General features: G+C 54.7%; 2 protein-coding genes across 2 annotated transcripts; both read right to left on the minus strand.

The window, feature by feature from the left end:
- Positions 1-321: 321 nt before the first annotated feature.
- Tmdd1 (transmembrane and death domain 1) lies at positions 322-1,250 on the minus strand. Its single transcript, XM_090353322.1, has one exon. The coding sequence runs from the start codon at positions 1,243-1,245 to the stop codon at positions 322-324; it is 924 nt and encodes a 307-aa protein (XP_090209448.1). The 5' UTR covers positions 1,246-1,250.
- Positions 1,251-7,149: 5,899 nt separating this feature from the next.
- Positions 7,150-9,090, minus strand: Fignl2 (fidgetin like 2). The gene has a single exon (XM_090355839.1). It carries the CDS (start codon positions 9,088-9,090, stop codon positions 7,150-7,152), a length of 1,941 nt encoding a protein of 646 aa, XP_090211965.1.
- Between the last annotated feature and the right edge of the window lie 8,874 nt (positions 9,091-17,964).

Genomic DNA, 17,964 nt, shown 5'->3' on the forward strand with positions numbered 1-17,964 from the left:
CACACACACACCCTGGTACACACACTATCCCTCCGGGGTCAGATTTTCAGGTTAGATGGCTTGGGATTCAAAACTGACCTGTGTATGCCACTAAAGGAGTTTTGATTGGTTCCTGGTGTGTGAGAAAGAGTGTGTGTGTGTGTGTGTGTGTGTGTGTCCCGAAGCTTGAACTCGGGGCAGGGCTCGCTCCCTTGCTAAGTGTCTTATGGCCTCTTCTGCCCAGACTGGCTCCCAAAGGTGATCCTCAGATCTCGGCCTCCTGAGTAGCGAGGCTAACGCGGGAGCCCTTGTGCGCTTGGGTTTTTAAGACAGCTTTAATCGTCAGTCTCCCAGCCCCACCCGCAGCCGCCCGCCGCCCAGGAGCGGCTCCGCCTCCCCGCAGCCCCGCGCCCGGGCAGACCTCAGGCTGGGGCGGGGAGTGGCGGGGCCGCGGGGCCGCGCGGGGTCGCGGTCGCCACCGGTGACCCACAACGTGAGCAGGGTGAGCAGCACCCCGACTCCCAGCGCGCCCACGAAGCCGGTGACGAAGCCGAGCGCCAGCGGCCCGGCCCAGCCCGCGGGACTCCGGTCGTAGGGCGGCTGCGGCAGGCGCTCCACGATCAGCCTCAGCTCGTCCCAGTTGAGTGCGGAGCCGGAGGAGCGGCGGGAGCGGGGGCCGGGGGCGGGGGCCGGGGCCGGGGCCGGGGCCGGGGCGGGGGCGGCGGCATTGGGAGGCTCCAGATAGCGCCCCCCAAACTTGCGCAGCAGCTGCGTCGCCTGCTGGTGGAGGTTCTTGCTCAGCTCGCGGGCCACGTCGGGGCGGCCGCAGCGCCGCAGAGCCCGGGCCACGCGGTCCCAGGGCAGGGACGGGGCCTCGGCAGCCAGCCAGGCCGCCAGCGCCTCCCGGCAGCCGTCCGAGGCCACCAGCCACAGCATCGACCGGCCGGCCTGGCCGGACGCTCCGGGCCTGGCCGCCTCCCGCCGCTGCCGCCGCCGCCGCAGCCCTCGCAGCAGGCGCCGCCACGACCCCGCCGCCGCCCGAGTCAGGGACCCATTGGGCCTCGCCAGGCGGTCCTCGGAGAGCCGGGCCAGCTCCTCGTCCACGTCGGGCTCGGGGGTCCGCAGGAGAGACCAGAAGTGGCTGCATTCCTCCGGGGTGAGCAGCTCGGCCAGACGGACGCCAGCATGAGGCCCCATGGCGTCCAGGGCCCCGGCTGGAGCCAGGGTCCAGCCGAAGAGCATCAGGACGGCTGCCGTGGCCGCCATCGCCAGAGGCCGGGCCGGGAGGGGGGGGCTCCGAACGCCCCCAAGAGGGGGTCAGCCCCCGTGGATTGTGCGAGGGTGGAGGCGTGGAACATTCCAGAACCCCAGTGAGGAGGAGGACAGATTGTGTGTGTGTGTGTGTGTGTGTGTGTGTGTGTGTGTGTGTGTGCGCGCGCACGCGCCCCTCCAGGGGCTTGAACTCGGCCTGGGCGCTGCCCCTGAGCCATGCTGCCGCTGCCACTTCCAGTTTTCTGGGGATCAGTTGGAGATGAAGAGTCTCACAGACAGCCGGGCGCTCACCTTGTAATCCTAGCTACTCAGGAGGCTGAAATCTGAGGATCAAGGTTCAAAGCCAGCCCTGGCACAAAAGGACCTGAGACTCTTTATCTCCAATGAACCTCTAGAAAACGGGAAGTGGGGCTGTGGCTCAAGGGTTGTGTGGTCAGTGCCCAGGCCGAGTTCAAGCCCCATGAACCCCCCCCCCCAAAAAAAAAGAAGAGTCTCACAGACTTTTCTGCCTGGGCTGGCTTTGAACTGCGACCTTCGGGTCTCAGCCCCCCTCCCCAGTAGCTAGGATGACAGGCGTGAGCCATCAGTGCCAGGCATCCCTGAGCTTCTCTGTGCTCAAGGCTGGTGCTCTACCATTTGAACCAGAGCTCCACTTCCTGTTTTGTACTGGTTAATAGGAGATACATCTTAAGGCCTTTTCTACTCCTGCGGTCTGGCTTCAAACTGTAATCCTCAGATCTCAGCCTGCTGAGTAGCCAGGATTACAGGCGTGAATATCATCCAGCAGGAAAACCAATTTAGGTTGGAGAAGGGGTTTATGGCACCCAGGGACCGGGAAGAGAACCTCCAACACGTGCATCATGCATTGGTTGCAGGTCATAAAATGCATGGACTGCAATGACAGATGTTTGTTTTTTCCAGTCCCTGGTAGTTGGGTGAGACTCTCTAGACAGCTAGGATTCTGGGCCCACATATTGAAGCAGATCCTCCAGTCCTCCATCCCTCTTAATTCATTTGCCACCCCTCATTCCTGCCCACCAGTAGCCTGAGACCCCTTGCTCAATGTCATCCTCAGGACCCAGTTGGATTTTCTCAGCTAAGGAGGACCTGACCCATTTCTCCTCCAACCCTGCGCTCGTGCAAGCCCTCATCTCTTGTCTATATGTCATGCACGCCTCTCTTGGGTACCCATACCCCCACTCTGGGACCTTCTCACCTGAACTTGGCTCATGTCCCCATGGAGTCTCAACTGACTCTCCTTTCTCATGTCTTGGTCTACACCTTGGCCACTTGTCCCCATCAGAACCCCTTCACCTCAGGGGCACCCCAGCCAACAGCTCTACCTTTTTACTGCCTCTCCCTGTAAACTGTGAGGTCTTCTTATTGGCCCCCAGAGAGACTCGTGCATACTCAATGTTCTGTAAAGGTGTGTTGAGGCCAGGTGTGAAGGCTTGCAAATGAGTCCCCTTTCCATGTCCTTTCTCCTCCCCATTTCCCTCCTTCACTTGACATCAGCTCAGAATTTCAGTCCCAACCCACTCCTCCAATCTGACTTCTCTCCACTCCTGCCCCTACTTTGTGTTCTCTTATCCAATCACCACTGCGGACATCACACCACGGGAAGGAGGCACACATGCTCTTTCCAGCCTCCACACTGCAGGGCTACCAGCCTGGCATACCACCAGGTGTCCAGATCTCTGCTGCGCATGCTCATCAAAGCACTGTTTTGGAAGTCAGTGTCTTTGTGATGTATTTTATAGATCAGATCATTGTGTCAGGTATGAGAATATGAAGGTTGGTGTGCTCACCTAGCACTCTTATCCACTTGTATTTCTAAATGATGTTTCTGAGCTTTCTCAACCTGGGCTATAGGATCTCAGCAACTATACCTAACTACTTCTGTGCCCTGGGTGCCATTCAGTGTCTGTTCACAGTAGCTATATGATAAACTGGAGGAGTAGGTATATGGACCCCCTAGGGCTGAGGAGTTGGGGTCACTGAAACCCCCCCAGTTCTCTGGTCCAGGTCCTCCCCCGCCCTCCCTTTAGAGGGTGCTAACTTGGCCTCTAGCCTGCTTGCAGTATGCTTGAAGCAGAGAGCCTGGCTCAGTCACTGCTGCCCCTGAGCTCTAATGCATTTTCAATCATTGTGCTTAGATCACTCCAACATGTCAAGAAAGTATAGGGAAAAAGTTTCTGGCATCTCCACAGAGCTATTTCAGCAAGTGATTCTAGTTGTTCCCATCCCCTTTTGATCAGGAGCTTCAAAGATAAATCTGGGAGCTTGTGTGCTGGTGGCTCACACCAGGAATCCTGGCTATTCGGGAGGCTGAGATCCGAGGACTGCAGTTTGAAGCTATCCCAGGCAGAGAAGTCCCTGAGGCTTCCACTAACTTCCAAAGAAAGCCAGTACTAGAGTGCTAGCCTTGAGCAAAAGGCTCAGTTCAAGCCTCAAGACTGGCACTCGTGCATGCACACACATAATCTGGGGACTTCCAGATGATGGTGAGGAAGACACAGTCTCATGTGACAAACACTGGAACTCAGCTGGAACTATACCCTGTCCTCCACCCAATGGCAATAAGCATGACCCTAGCTTTATTCCACCAGGGGCAGGCAGGAACAGGCTGGATGCTGAAGGAGGAGACAGAAAAGGAAGCAGGGACTCCCTGTGACCCAAGGATGAGAGTTGTAAAATAGGATGGGGCACAGGACTAGAGCCTGTCAAGGAAAATTAGTTGGAAGAAGAGTGTGGCTCTCAGAAGGCTTCCTGGGTGTGGTGGTACAGGTCTGTGTTCCCAGCTGCAGGGGAGCTAGAGATGGAAGTATGGTGGTCCCAGGATGCCCTGGCAAAAAAAAAGGGGGGGCCCAAGCTGGGCACCACTGGCTCACGACTAAAATCCTAGACTCTCAGAAGGGTAAAACCTGAAAGATCTTGGTTCAAAGCCAGTCTAGGCAGGAAAGTCATTGAAATTCCATATTCAAAATAATCAGCAAAATACCTGGCTGAAGATATGGCTCAAATGGTAAAGCAACTGTAAGCAAGAAACCTATATAAGGATGCAAGGCCTAGAGTTCAAAGTTGGAGTGAAGTAAGAGGTGGGAGAAAGAGACTATGTGAAAAAGAAAGCCTAAAGTGTTTAGGAGTATGACTCAGTGGCAGGCCTTGAATTTAAAGTTGAGCATCGCATAGGAAGAGAGGGGAAGGGCCCCTAGCCTGCTGGTCTCTGGCCTGGGAGCTCTAGACCCTAGGACTCCAGGGGAAGAGAGCCCTGGGTTCTAGATGTCTAGATGTCCCCTTCTCTTCATCCCCTCTCCCCTGTGTATAGTTTTAGTTTGTTCACACACACTTGGGGGCTTTCTGTGCTCCTCATCCTGTGAGAGTCTGGAGCTCCATGAGACAGCTTGGCTAGTCTCAGTGCTCAGAACTGCAAGAGTCCCTAACCTGAAACGCTTCTCATGTGACCGCAGTGCCCAGAGCCCAGAGCTACCGGCTGTGAAAGTGAATAATGGAATGCCATGAGAACTTTCTGCTGAGGGAACAGAAAACAGCCACAGCCACACTGAATGCCCCAGCCCAGAGACCCCAAGAAATCCTCTGGAAACCACATCATTGCTTTAATACTGTGTAATACTTTCTTTTAAAATACAGTCTCTTTTGAGGTAGACAGACCACAACTGCAGAGCATCATCAGACAGGAGATAAATACGTCCACGTACACCACGCAGCAAAATGAGGTAGAAATGGTTGCAGTTGGAGGAGCGGATCCCAAGCCCAATGTGAGTGGGGGAAGCAGCAGGCCAGAATGCCCCGCCCACAACCAGTCCCTGGATTCTTTGGTATGCCCCCACACTGCCAGGGCTGGAACTGCCCTGCCCCCCTGCCCTGTGCCCCTGAGGTAGGTGCCATAGACTGGGGGCTATCTTCTTGTGCAAAGCTCCCAAGCCTGGGGAACAAGAAGGGCCTAGCAGAGGAGGCAGTGGGGACCCTTGGGCTGGGTCCCTGAGCTCCTACCCACCCTCAGGGCTGCCTGATTTGAAGGGACAGCCAGGATCCCAACCCTGCTTCCCCCACACTCTCTGGCTACTCAAACACACACCTGAGAGGCGCTCCTCACTCCCTGCTCTCTGGGGGTCTTTGGCAACAACACTACGTTGGGGTACCAAGCCTGGCGCTTAACTGACTGGCTCCAGGGAGAAGTAGGTCCCCCTCTGCACCCTAGAGTGACATGGACCCCATCTCTTCCAGGAAAGTCAGGAGACTGTAGGAACTGTAGGAGCCCAAAAGATGCAGAGGAGACTGGAGAGAGAGAAAAGGAGGTGGGGGTGATTCCCCCTTTGGGACCAAAGATCAGAGTTAGGATGTGGGCTCATGAGGTCAACAACAGAAGCCCTATCAGGTGACACAGGTGGAAGGCGAGGAATATGGAGGAAGAACTCCAAGCTGGAATGGGAGAGGGGTGCTAAGATGTCAGGAAACACCTGTCCACCTCCAGGCCCCAGAGCTCTAGACCCAGACTCCCAGGAGCAGGGAGGTGTCCTGCCCACAGAACCTCCCAGTGAGGACGCCTGGCCTCCGGAGGGTCCCAGCAGAGAAGGCAGTTGTGGCTAGTCGAGGATTTTATGTTCAACCAGGCTTGTGATCCCACTGCTTTCTCTCCTGAAGAAATCCTTCTAGTCTGTTACTGGGCACCTAAACCAAGGCAGAGGCCAGGGATTATTATTATTATTATTATTTTGGCCTGGGTCACCTTCTAAGGGGCAGGGAATGGACAAGGATAACCCAATTCTAGATAGCTCTTTACTGGAAACCTGACGCTGAAAGCTGGGGGATGATGCAGGAAGAGAGCAAGACCTAACCCCCTCCATCCTGCCCTTCCCACTCCTCCTGAAGCCCTGAGAAATACATTCTGCTTGGGTCCTAGGAACAGCAGGGTGTGTGGGCGGCTGGGCCTTCCTCTGCGGAGTCCTGGGTTTCTCTTTCTGGGAGATCTGCTCCCCTAGGGTGGGGTGGGGGGCACATGGGAGAGCAGCCAAAGACTAACATTCTTTTTGAGGTCAGTTTCTTCCTGAGTTGTCAAAATAAAAACAGCAACTTCTACACATCTTACAAAAATAAGAGGCCTAAAAATATTAAACAAGCTACATTTCTGGGACTTCCCCTCAAAAAAACAAACAAACAAATACCCTTCTTTGGGTTTTTTTTTTCTTTTTCTTTCTTTCTTTCTTTCTTTGCTAGTCCCCATCTTCAAGACCCAAGGTTTCAGTTGGGTAGGGGGTGAGGGGTGGGTGGGAGACTCTTCCCCCCCCCCCCCAGCCCCGGGGGACCTTCAGATCTGCCAAAGGACACTGCAGTGAATGAAAGGGACAGAAGGTGGGGAGGGGCCTTGGAGCACAGGGAAGGGGAGCCCCGCCCAGGGACCCCAGAGTGAGCTGGACATAGAAGCACAGAAGGTGATAGATGGAGAGATGGGGACAGGAAGGAGGGGCGAACGTGGGATGGGGACCACAGGAGCGAATACTAAGCAAATGGCAGAGAGGAGTGGGGAAGGAGGGTGCCATTCGGTGAGCAAGGAAACAAAAGGGGAGACAGCAGCAGTTCCTTAGGCCCTCGGTGCCAGTCCTGGCCGGGTCTGCCCTGTCCACCAGGCAGAGATGGCACCCTTCCTGTCCACAATAAATAGGAAAAACCTGAGTTCACGGCGCATATGGCATGGAGCATGGATCTGCCTGCTGGGCAGGAGCCTTTTCTTTCCCACCAAAAGCAAATCCACCGGCAGAGCCCTCCCGTCGCCCCCCCACCCCACATTCAGCCCTCGTTGGCCTAGAACCCCTCTCCCCCGCCCCCAGCCTCCAGGCGGAGGGGGCGGGAAGGCAGCCGGGGGCCTCCCCCGCGCCGTCAGTGTCCGGAGCCGTACATCTTGTCCCACTCCACGAACGAGTCTAGCTCCTTGGGGGTGGCCCTCGGGCCCACCTTGGCCAGCGCTGCCTCCAAGTCCTTGTAGGAGAGGGGACGCTGCAGCCCCGGGAGGCCGGCCCCAGCCGCCGCCTGCTGGCACAGCTGCCCCAGCTCGCCCCCCGAGAAGCCCTGGGTGCCCTGCACGAGGGCAGCCAGCTCCCGCTCGCCCAGCGCGCAGCCCTGCTGGGCCAGGGCCCGCTGCAGGATCTGCCCCCGCGCCGCGCCGTCGGGCAGCGCCACGTAGTAGCGAAGCTCGAAGCGCCGGCGGGTGGCTTCGTCCAGCGCCCCGGGCCGCGTCGTGGTTCCCACCACCAGCACGCCGTCGGCCCGCGCGCCGCACCCGCCGTCCAGGCAGGCCAGGAGCGGCGTCTGCAGCGCGGCTCCGGCGCCGCCGTCGTCCCGGGCCGCGAGCAGCGCCTCCACCTCGCTGATGAGCAGCAGGGCGGGCGGGCGGCAGCGCGCGGCCGCGAAGGCGGCTTGGAGGAGGCGCGCGCCCTCCGCGGCGCCCGGCGCCGCCAGGCTCGCGCCGCGCACGCGCAGCAGCGTGGCGCCCAGCTGCGTGGCCAGACAGCGGCCCAGCAGCGCCTTGCCGGCGCCGCGCGGCCCGAAGAACAGCACGGTCCTCGGCGGGCGCGGGCTGCCCGGGTAGGCAGGCGGCCGCAGCAGGGGCCACACCAGCTCCTCCTCCAGCGCCGCCTTGAGCGCGCCCTGCCCGGCCACGTCTGCCCACTGCACCGGGGGCCCGCACTCCACCATCTTGCTGGTCACTAGCTCCAGCGCGCCCGGGTCCACGCCTTTGGGGGGCTCCCCGGACGGCATCGAGAAGCCCCCTCGGGGAGCCGGCGCCGGGACCCGTTCTGGGAACTTCTCAAAGGGTTCGAGCTGCGAGCCGTAGGCCGGGGAGCCCAGCACCTTGAGCGGGACGCCGCCGCGGAACTTGGCCGGCGCCTCGTCCGCGGCTCCCGGCGGCTTGGCGCGGAAGCCGTTGCCCCGACACTCGCCGTTGTTGTCCGCCGCGGGGTAGGGGGCGCCGTCGGCGCCGGGGGCCTTGGCGGGCTCGTAGGCGTACTTGCGGTAGCGGTCGTCGGCGCCCTCGTCGGTCGCCTTGCGCTTCAGGGACGCGCCGGCGTCGGCGGCCGCGGGGAAGGAGTACGGCGCGGGCCGGGGCGGCGCGGGCGCGGGCAGCGGCGTGGGTGCCGCCAGGCCCGACGGCAGGTAGGGGCCCGGGGGCGCGGCCGAGGGTGGCGGGAGCGCGCCATAGCCGGGTTGCGCCCCGTAGCCCCCCGCGGGGTAGTTGTAGAGCGGGGCGGGGGGCCCGTACCCCGGCGGGGGCGGCGGCGGCGCCAGCGCGGCGCCCGTCTGCGTGCAGTAGCCTGGCGCCAGGTAGCCCCCGCCGTAGCCCGCCCCGTACTCGGGCGCCGCCGACGGACCCCCGCACGCGTTGCCGGCATAGAGGGTGTCGGGCAGGTTCCCGGCTACGATCGGGGAGCCCCCGAGCCCCGCAGAGCCTCCCCCGGAGCTGGGCTTGGCTGCGGGGAGGCCCTCGTGCAGGGACGCCAAGGGGTAGGGCGGCTCCGGCCCTGGCCAGGGCTCGGGGTCCCCCTTAGCCCCATTGAGGAAGGCGGCGTCGCCGTAGCCACCCAAGGAGGGGCGCTCGTAGGGCGAGTCCAGGACCCCCGAGTACTTCTCCGCATAGCGCTTGAGGAGGTTGGAGGCGGTGAGCGCAGAGATGTCGTCGTGGGCCCAAGCATAGTGGCAGCGCTGGCGGCCTCCCGGGGGCAACTCCAATTTGTGGGCAGGCGATGGGGTGGTGGAGGAGACGTCCAGGTGCTGCTCTGGCCACTGGTTGAGGGGCTGGGCGTGCTCAGGTGTCCAGTGCATCTTCAACAGAGCTGCGGGCAAGAGGGAAGGGAAGATGGTGAGGTCCTGGCCACCATCATTTAGCCTTGGCTCGGGACAGTGCCCAGCAGCCACCCTCCCCCTCTCTCCCACTCTCTGCCCTCCTCCCCGCGGCCACCAGACACCCCTTTAGACCCCAAGATTCGTTTTCTGCGTTAAGTGGGTCCTGCCAACTTCACCCTGTAGGTTAGGATTTCCTTTTAAAGTGTTGACAACACCGGCCCTGCTCTGTAGGACCTAAGGAGTGGAGGATCCCAGTGGGAAGGGTCAGGAACCCCGGAGACGCAGTGGACGACAGACACTTGCCACTGAGCGCTATGTCCGTGGCCCTGCAGAAGCTCCAGGATGATGTAAAGACCAGTGAGGCCTGTGAGGACTCTAGCCTACTGGCCCAGGAATTTGACATTCTTCAATACTTTGTTCTCGGTCTGCACTGCCCTCTTAACTCCATCTCCTCCCCACATCAGAGATTCCTGCCAGGGTGGCAGCGTCTCATCCACCTGGGAATCCCCAGGTGCTGACAGGCAGCGCATTTCCTTGCCACTTGGTTTCTTTTGGCCTGCGCCTGATGAGGTCTGAGCTCCTGTACTCTGGACTATGTTACATGTAATGGATGTGAGCCCTGACAGGTTCTCCTGTACCTGCCTTATTCCCAAAACTTATCTTTCCCACAAAGTAAAAGCATTGTTTGGGACGGATAAACACACTCTGGAGATGAGAGGAAAAGTCCAGGCCGGCAGTGTAGTAGTACAGTGCTTACCTAACATAACATTCCCAGGGTTCCATCCCCAGCACTGGGAAATAAAGCTTGGGGTCCAAATTTGTCTCTGAGCTTCTCCTCACCAAATGAAAATGGAGATGTGATCAGCCACCCACAATATAAAACACCATTTCTTGAAAGAAGCAAAAATGTTCCTGGCACAGAAACCATAAACTTTTCTTGCGGACCTCAGTAAAGATCTGTGAGATGTAATAAACAATGTCTCTCCTGACATCTGTATCATAGACACCATAGACACGTCCCAAGGCTATTTCCTGTACTGTCACCAGCCATCAAGGCATTGGTGAGCGGACTATAGAGCCTGAAAGCATGGACTAGGCCTGGAAGCCCGCCTGAGCTTAGGGTGATATTACAAAGTGAGCCCATAGCATTCCCAAAGACAGTCTTCTGATCAGTATTCCTCAGATCCAAGCTTCTGATGAGTTTCTCTTCAAGCTTTTCTCCCTCTCTCTCCCCCCACCCCTCTCTTTTGTAATGAGTTTTTGTTTGCCGTGCTAGGCCTCTTGCATATCAGGCAAGCACTCAGAGCTACACTCCCAACTACTCTAGTAAGTTTGTGTGTGTGTGTGTGCCCACACCAGTGCTTGGCCTGGGTGCTGTCCTTTAGCTTTTTGCTCAAGGCTGGTACTATTACCACTTGAGCCACACCTCCACTTCTAGCTTATTAGTTAATTGAGGACAAGAATCTTTTCTGCCCAGGCTGACTTTGAGCCATGATCCTCAGATCTCAGCTTCCAGAGTAGCTAGGATTACAGGCAGCCACCAAAAAGCCAGAGCTAGCTGAGCATCACAGTTCCTATCTGTACTCACGGCATCAGAAGGCTGAGCCCAGTGCTAACCTGGGTAACATACGCTGCCTCCCCCCCCAAAAAAAATATGTTTTTAAGCCAGGGCCATGACAGGCCCAGTCCCTTCCTTGAAGCTCTTTACTGCTCTTTACCCTCTGGAAAATTACAATCTACAGATCTGCCCTGTCTACAGTGTGAATCCTTCCCCACAGGAATAGGACGCTTGCAAAGTGCTAAGCTCTGTGCCACACACTGAGCCTATGCATCAAGCCACTCTGTGTCTCTAGGGCCTTGGAGGTGAGTATATGCAAAAAGTGGCAGGATGGAAGAAGAGACTGAAAGGAGTCAAATCTCAGGCTCTGCAATTGGTCCTACTTGCAGGTAGCTGATTGTCAACAGGTGCACCTCTGCTAATCTCACTACTTCCTGTGGCAGCGACCAGACATCAATGACATAAGACAGTCTTTGAAAATAAAATGAGGGCTGGGAATGTGGCTTAGTGGTAGAGTGCTTGCCTAATATGCATGAAGCCCTGGCTTGATCCCTCAGTACCATATAAAATGCCAGAAGTGGCACTGTGGCAAGCCTTGAGCAAAAGAAGCTCAGGGACAGTGAGCACCTAGACCCTGAGTTCAAGCCCCAGGACCGGCAAAAACAAATGACTTAGTATCATCCCCACTTCCCAGAAAGCAAGTGTGAGCCAAAGGTCTTGATGCCCCCAAAGGGAAAGTCAGCAAGGCGATTTTGCTTCCCTACTATATGAGAGGTGACAGGGCTACCAAAGGCAGAAAGATCAGCTGGGAGTATATATGGGGGTGGGGGAGTGGTAACACTTCCCAGCCTTCACTGACTTTTGCTGAGAAGGGTCAGCAAGGGTTACCTGGTATCAAAAGGGGTCAGAAGTTACAAGAGAAATAGCTGCAGGGTCATGCTAAGTAATGTCAGTTAGACCAACCCAAGGAGTATGTCTTACGTCCACCCCAGAGCTGGTTGGACTGGGTTGGGCTGGAGTTGGAGCTGTTTGCTTGCTTTTTTTTCCGGTTACTAAATATGGAGAAAAGAGACTCTTCCTGGATGTCAGCATCCACCTCATGTATTTTACACTAGCCAAGCTGGGGAAAACAGCCCTCTCTCAAGAGAGACACAGTGAAAACAGACCCTCACTCTGGACCATCCACACACTCTTCCTTCCCTCCCTGCCTTGCTAGATGGGCTGCAGCTGCCCCACACTGCATTTGGTGTCCTTCAGTCCCTCGCTGCTGGCCTCTAACAGTCTTCCCAACTTCTCACCCACAAGCCATCTACTCTGGTCTGGCCATCGTTAGGAATGGCTCACCTTAGAGCCGGTGAATCCCATGAGCCCGGAACACATCCTTCCACCTTCACAATCACCCAGTCACTTCTCCAGCATTCGGCCCCATCTGAGGGAGCCATCTTGTGTGTGACACCAGCCATGCCACTGGTCCCTAACCTGGGTGTCTTACATACTTCACTCAGTCTTTTTTTTTCCCCCATTTTGGCCAGAGGAATAAACAATGAAGGCTTTTGTTGCCACCTTTATTTATCTACATCTACATTCACCAAGCAGAACATAAGACGCTTACCTACCTCAGCCTTTGATGCGATCTGGCCCAGGCCAGGACCTAGCCCAATCAATTATCCCTCCTCCCTGCCAAATAGTGGTTCCTCCTCCCATAGCAAATGCGAATCCTTGCCATCTCCCCATCTCCAAGGTGTGCATCCTTGTGAGATGCCACCTGGTATGTCCTCACAGTAGCTCACTCTCAGGCGTTTACTGACAGCCTGGATAGAGAATGATGTTCCCCTACCCTCCAGCTCCTGCCAAAGCATCTCCAAGGAGGAACGCCCTCCATAGCTGAGCTCACAGACCACACTGTACTCCCCCTAGGTCAACTCAACTGGAGATAAGGGAAGACCTAGAACTTGAGGAGCAGTGGGGGCTGGTTTGAATCCAGGCCTAGACACAATATGATCCTGGGCTCAATGAATTTCAATTTCTCCATCTGTCAAGGGGCCCAATATATTCTAAGCAAAGTGACTATGATGAGAGAGGGGAGGGGAGAAGGAGAGAGAAATATGCTTAAGAAAGTGACAGTCCAGCAGAGGGTACAAAGTAGTACAAACTAAACCCAACTTTGCTCAGTGATGCTGAACAAGCCACCCCTCCCCTCTTTCAAGAAGCAAAGTTCCCTGCCATCCTGAGAACAAAGAGCAGCCCCAGCTGGCACTGGTCACTCACACCAGTAAACCTAGCTATTCTAGGATGCTGAGATCTGAGGATCAAGCTTTGAAGCCAGTCCAGGTAGGAAAGTCTGTAAGATACCAGTTGACCACCAAAAAGCCAGAAGTGGGAGCTGGCCTCAAGTGGAAGAGCACCAGTCTTGACCAAAAAGCTAAGGGACAGTTCCCAAACTCTGGGTTCAAGCCCTAGTACTGTCTCTTGTTTCTGTTTCTGTCTCTCTGTCACAGTCTCTCTCTCTCTCTCTCTCTCTCTCTCTCTCTCTCTCTCTCTCTCTCTCTCTCTCTCTCTCACACACACACACACACCTATGCCTTTCCCTAGCTCCCTGTTCTGTGCCATGCCTAGATCAGTACTCTTATCCTGATAAGACGGAGATACAGAACTCATCCCCCACCACAACCTCCATCTTCTGCTCCTCAGATCCACACTCCTCCTGTGATGGATCAGACCTGGTAAAGGTGGTGAGGCTGCGCCCCTCTGCCCTGCATCCTACAGCCCACACTAGGCTGTCACTGTGGCAATGAGCAACACATGCAACTTCCTTAAGTGCCAGTCTCTTCCTCAATGGAGACGGCTGATTTTCCAAGGTAGTGGACCTCAAAGTGCTGGAACCCCTAAAGGGGGTCCCTAAAAAGTATATAATACTAAGCCAGGTGCTTTGTGGCTCACACCTGTAATTCTGGCTACTCAAGAGGCTACGATTTGAGAATCATGGTTGGAAGCCAGTCATGGCAGGAAAGTCTATGGGACTATTATCTCCAATTAACTACTAAAAATGCCAGAAGTGGAACTGTGACTCAAGTGGAAGAGCTCTAGTCTTGAGCCAAAAAGCTCAGGGACAATGCCCAGGCCCTGAGTTCAAGGACCAGCAAAATAGATGATGATGATGATCATGATGATGATGATAGATAGATAGATAGATAGATAGATAGATAGATAGATAGATTTTTTTTTACACATGGAGGAATGGGAATGGATTCCAACCACAGTGTCAGCATGTCCCTCCAATCCTCAAGATCCCTTTCAGATCTTACAGAAATTCTAATCATGGATTCTGTTACCCACTGGGGAGGCAGAAGACTGAGCCAAAAGGCAGTGAGGGGTAGGGAGAGGAGGGGCAGCTGGACAGGCAGCTCCACGCCTGTGTGGAGCAGGGGCGGATGCCCCCTTCTGGGCAAGCCTCCTCTGGTTCCATTATCTCAGCCTGGGACAAAGGGGCTGGAGTGGAGAATCCCATTGTGGGGCCTCTGCTCCGAGATCTCATTAATCTATTCACCAAGGCTCCCACAGGCCTTTTGTCCCAGGCTTTTTGTCTACAGCTTACAACTGGTGCCCTAGGGGGTCTGCAGCCCCTGGCAGAGCTTGATCAGACCTGTGCCCCTCCTCTGGGCCCCACCCCTCATGCCAGCCCCCACCTACTATAAAAGAAAAGAGTGACCAGGGAACTCTGGAGGACTGGTCACCTGCCTCAGCTCTTGTGCACACCTCAAGGGAACCTGCTCTCCCAGGCCTAGGCCAGAGGACAGCCCTTGACAGAACGGGACCCACACGATGCTCTGGGCCTGACCTGGCCCAGGCCCTAATGTGGACAAGACTGTATGTCTAGGAAGGAGCAAAGAATGCTAAAAAGGAAGGGGTGACATTGTCCAAAAATAAATGTCCTCTTCACCTGACTCATATAGCTGTAACCCATGTGTATATCACCTTTATAATAACAATATGTTTTAAACAGAGAACCAAAAAAGAGTGTCAGAGGGCTGGGAGTTTGGCCTAGTGGTAGAGTGCTTGCCTAGCATGCACAAAAACCTGGTTCCATTCCTCGGTACCACATACATAGAAAAAAGTTGGAAGTGGTGCTGAGGCTCAAGTGGTAGAGCTCTAGCCTTGAGAAAGTCCAAGGACAGTGCTCAGGCCCTGAGCTCAAGCCCAGGATCGGCAAAAAAAAAAAAAAGAAAAAAAAAATGCAGTTGCAGTCTCCCAGCCTCCTGGGATGTCAGCCCCATGTGCTATTAGAGGGGCAGAATTGCATCACACTGATCCATGCCCACCAACATGACAGCTAACAGAAGCTAAGGTGGATTTGGTCAATAAGAAAGGAACGACAGAGGGCTAGGAATGTGGCTTAGGGGTAGAGTGTTTGCCTAGCATGCATGAAGCCCAGGGTTCCATTCCTCAGTACCACAGAAACAGGAAAAGTTAGAAGTGGTGCTGTGGCTCAAGTGGTAGAGCGCTAGCCTTGAGCAAAGAAGCTCCGGGACATTGCCCAGGCCAAAGAAGAAAGAAAGAAAAAGAGAGAGAGAAGGAGGGAAGGAGGGACGGAAGGAAGGAAGGAAGGAAGGAAGGAAGGAAGGAAGGAAGGAAGGAAGGAAGCAAGGAAGGAAGCAAGGAAGGAAGCAAGCAAGGAAGGAAGCAAGGAAGGAAAGAGAGAAGGAAGGAAGGTAGGTGAGCCAGGAGTTTAGCCTTAGTGATAGAGTGCTTGCCTAGCATGCATGAAGACCTGGGTTCAATTCCACAATACCACATACATAGAAAAAGCTGGAAATGGTGTTATGGTTCAAATGGTAGAGCTCTGGCCTTGAGAAAAACCCAAGGGCAATGCTCAAGCTTTGACTTCAAGTCCCAGGACTGGCAAAAAAAATAAAAAAGGAAGAAAGAATGAAAAAGAGAGAGAGAGAGAGAGAGAGAGAGAGAGAGAGAGAGAGAGAGAGAGAGAGAGAGGAAGAAGGAAGGAAGGAAGAAGGAAGGAAGAAAGGAAATAAGGGGAGAAAAGAAAGAGAGGATGGGAGGAAGGGAGGGGGAGGGCAGGCGGGTGGGCATAAGGGGAAAAAAGAGTGTAAGAGGGAATGAGAAGATACTGACAAAAGAATGCAAAATTTGCTAGGTACACTCCAGGACTGACAAAAATTATACCCTAAACAATATGCCAAACAAATTATGATATGTATACATGTATACATATCAAAGCACATACCCCACAAGTATATATAGTTCTTAGTTGTCAATTTAAAAATAGTTTTAGAGGCCGGGAGTTTGGCCTAGTGGTAGAGTGTTTGCCTAGCATGCACGAAGACCTGGGTTCAATTACTTGGTACCACATGCATAGAAAAAAGCCGGAAGTGGTGCTGAGGCTCAAGTGGTAGAGCTCTAGCCTTGAGAAAGTCCAAGGACAGTGCTCAGGCCCTGAGCTCAAGCCCAAGACTGGCAAAAAAATAATAATTTTAGAGGTGGAGGCTGGCAACTCAACCTGTAATCCTGGCTACTCAGGAGACTGAGATTCAGAGGCCCACAGGTTGAAACCAGCCTAGATGGAAAAGTCCCTAAGACTCCATCTCCAATTAACCAGCAAAAAAGATCAAGGTTGGAAGCATGGCACAATAGTAGAGAACTAGCCTAACAAGCAGGAGACGCAGAGTTCAAATCCTAATAAAATGTTAAGTTTTCAAATAAAAAAAAATCAGTATTTCTTTTAGAACACAGACAACTGTTAGTTTCTGGTGCTAATGAAGAATCACAGGAATTAGTTTATAGATGTTATGGTTTTGGTTGGTTTATCTGTTTGTTTTTAAGGCCTATAATGTATTAGAAAAAAAAGAAAAAGAAGCAGGGCACTGGTGTCTCATGCCAGTAATCCTAGCTGCTCAGGAGGTTGAGATCTGAGGATCATAGTTTATGGCCAGCCTAGGCAGAAAAATCCACAGGACTCTTATCTCCAGTTATCTCATAAAAAGCCAGAAGCAGTAATGTGGCTCAAGTGCTAGAGTACCAAAGGTGAGAGATATAGCCAAGCAAGAGGGTAAGGCCCTGAGTTCAAGACTCAGTACCAGACGAAAAAGGGGAAAAGGGAGGGAAGTAAGAAAGAGAGATAAGGAGAGAGAAACAAAGAGAAAATTGGGGGCTGCAGGAAGCAGCAAGCAGCTCCTGAAATGACTGTGGGCAGCATAGGAGTGTGCAGGGCTGTGCCCCTCCTGAGAGGAAAGGAAGACACACATCCCCATGCCAGTGCTCTCGTTCACTCCTCACTACATCGAGGGAGGCATTTGCAGAAGGCAAAACTGAGCTCCAGTTCCACAGAGGAGACACGGCCAGCCCCAGAAAGAGGGGCTCTTCCCTCAGGGCCAGCGCTGTCCACCTGCACAAGTGGTTACCAGGCCTGTATGGCCAGGAGCAGACTTCTAAGGGGAAAGGGTCTGCTCTGGTCCTCCCTTCTCTCCAGGCTGGAACAATGAATGGTACAGACTGGGCAGCTGCAACGAGGATGAGGAAGGAGCATGAGGAGAGGGGGCCAGAGGCTTTATGCCCACCAGCCTCATCCCTTCCTCTTTTAGCACTGAAAAACATTCTTCTCTGGTTCTCCCTTTCCCTGCAGAACCAATTTCCTCCTCCTCTCAACCAGACTGGACGCCCATCAACCATAATACAGTATGCTGTTATTATTATTCCGGGGGGGAGGGGAAGAGAAAGGGGCTGAAACAATCTCTAGATCTCACTCCAACTCCACTCTCTAGTGTTTACCTCATTCCCCTACCAAGAAAGCTTAGCAGCTGCTTATCACAGTTTCCGATCCTTCCTCTCCCATTCTCCCTCCAACAACGTTCACACCCAGAATTTCACTTACCTGTGTCCTTAACCTCCTCCTTCCCACACAACATCTCACCCAATCAACCACCCTTTCTGGAAACATGACTGACAGGCTCTCTGGTCTCCCCTCTTCTTCTTTGGCTACCCTCCACCTCCACGGCCCCATCTCTCTAAGGCCTGGGCTCTAGCCTTTGCCTTCCTTCCAATTAGAGCATCCAAGCCACAGCTTTGACCACGGCCCTTTCCCAGGAAGGGATCTGCAGGCAACCTTCGAGACACTTCCACTACAAGGATTTACCAACTAGCACAATTAATGTGTCCAAAAATATATAGCAAACTTCTGGCTTCCTTGCCCTTCCTCTCCTCTGTCTCTCCGTCTCAGACAGAAACCTGGGTTTCATCATCGTTCACTTCTCTTTCTCACATCAGCTCCACCATTCCCACAG

Source organism: Megascapheus bottae, chromosome 2, assembly GCF_031878675.1.
Source record: "Megascapheus bottae isolate mThoBot1 chromosome 2, mThoBot2.hap1, whole genome shotgun sequence".
NCBI classification, from domain to species: Eukaryota; Metazoa; Chordata; class Mammalia; order Rodentia; family Geomyidae; genus Megascapheus; species Megascapheus bottae.

Bases quoted from the DNA above. Each gene is read 5' to 3' on its own strand.
- Tmdd1 (XM_090353322.1), bottom strand. From the start codon at position 1,245: ATGGCGGCCACGGCAGCCGTCCTGATGCTCTTCGGCTGGACCCTGGCT.
- Fignl2 (XM_090355839.1), bottom strand. From the start codon at position 9,090: ATGCACTGGACACCTGAGCACGCCCAGCCCCTCAACCAGTGGCCAGAG.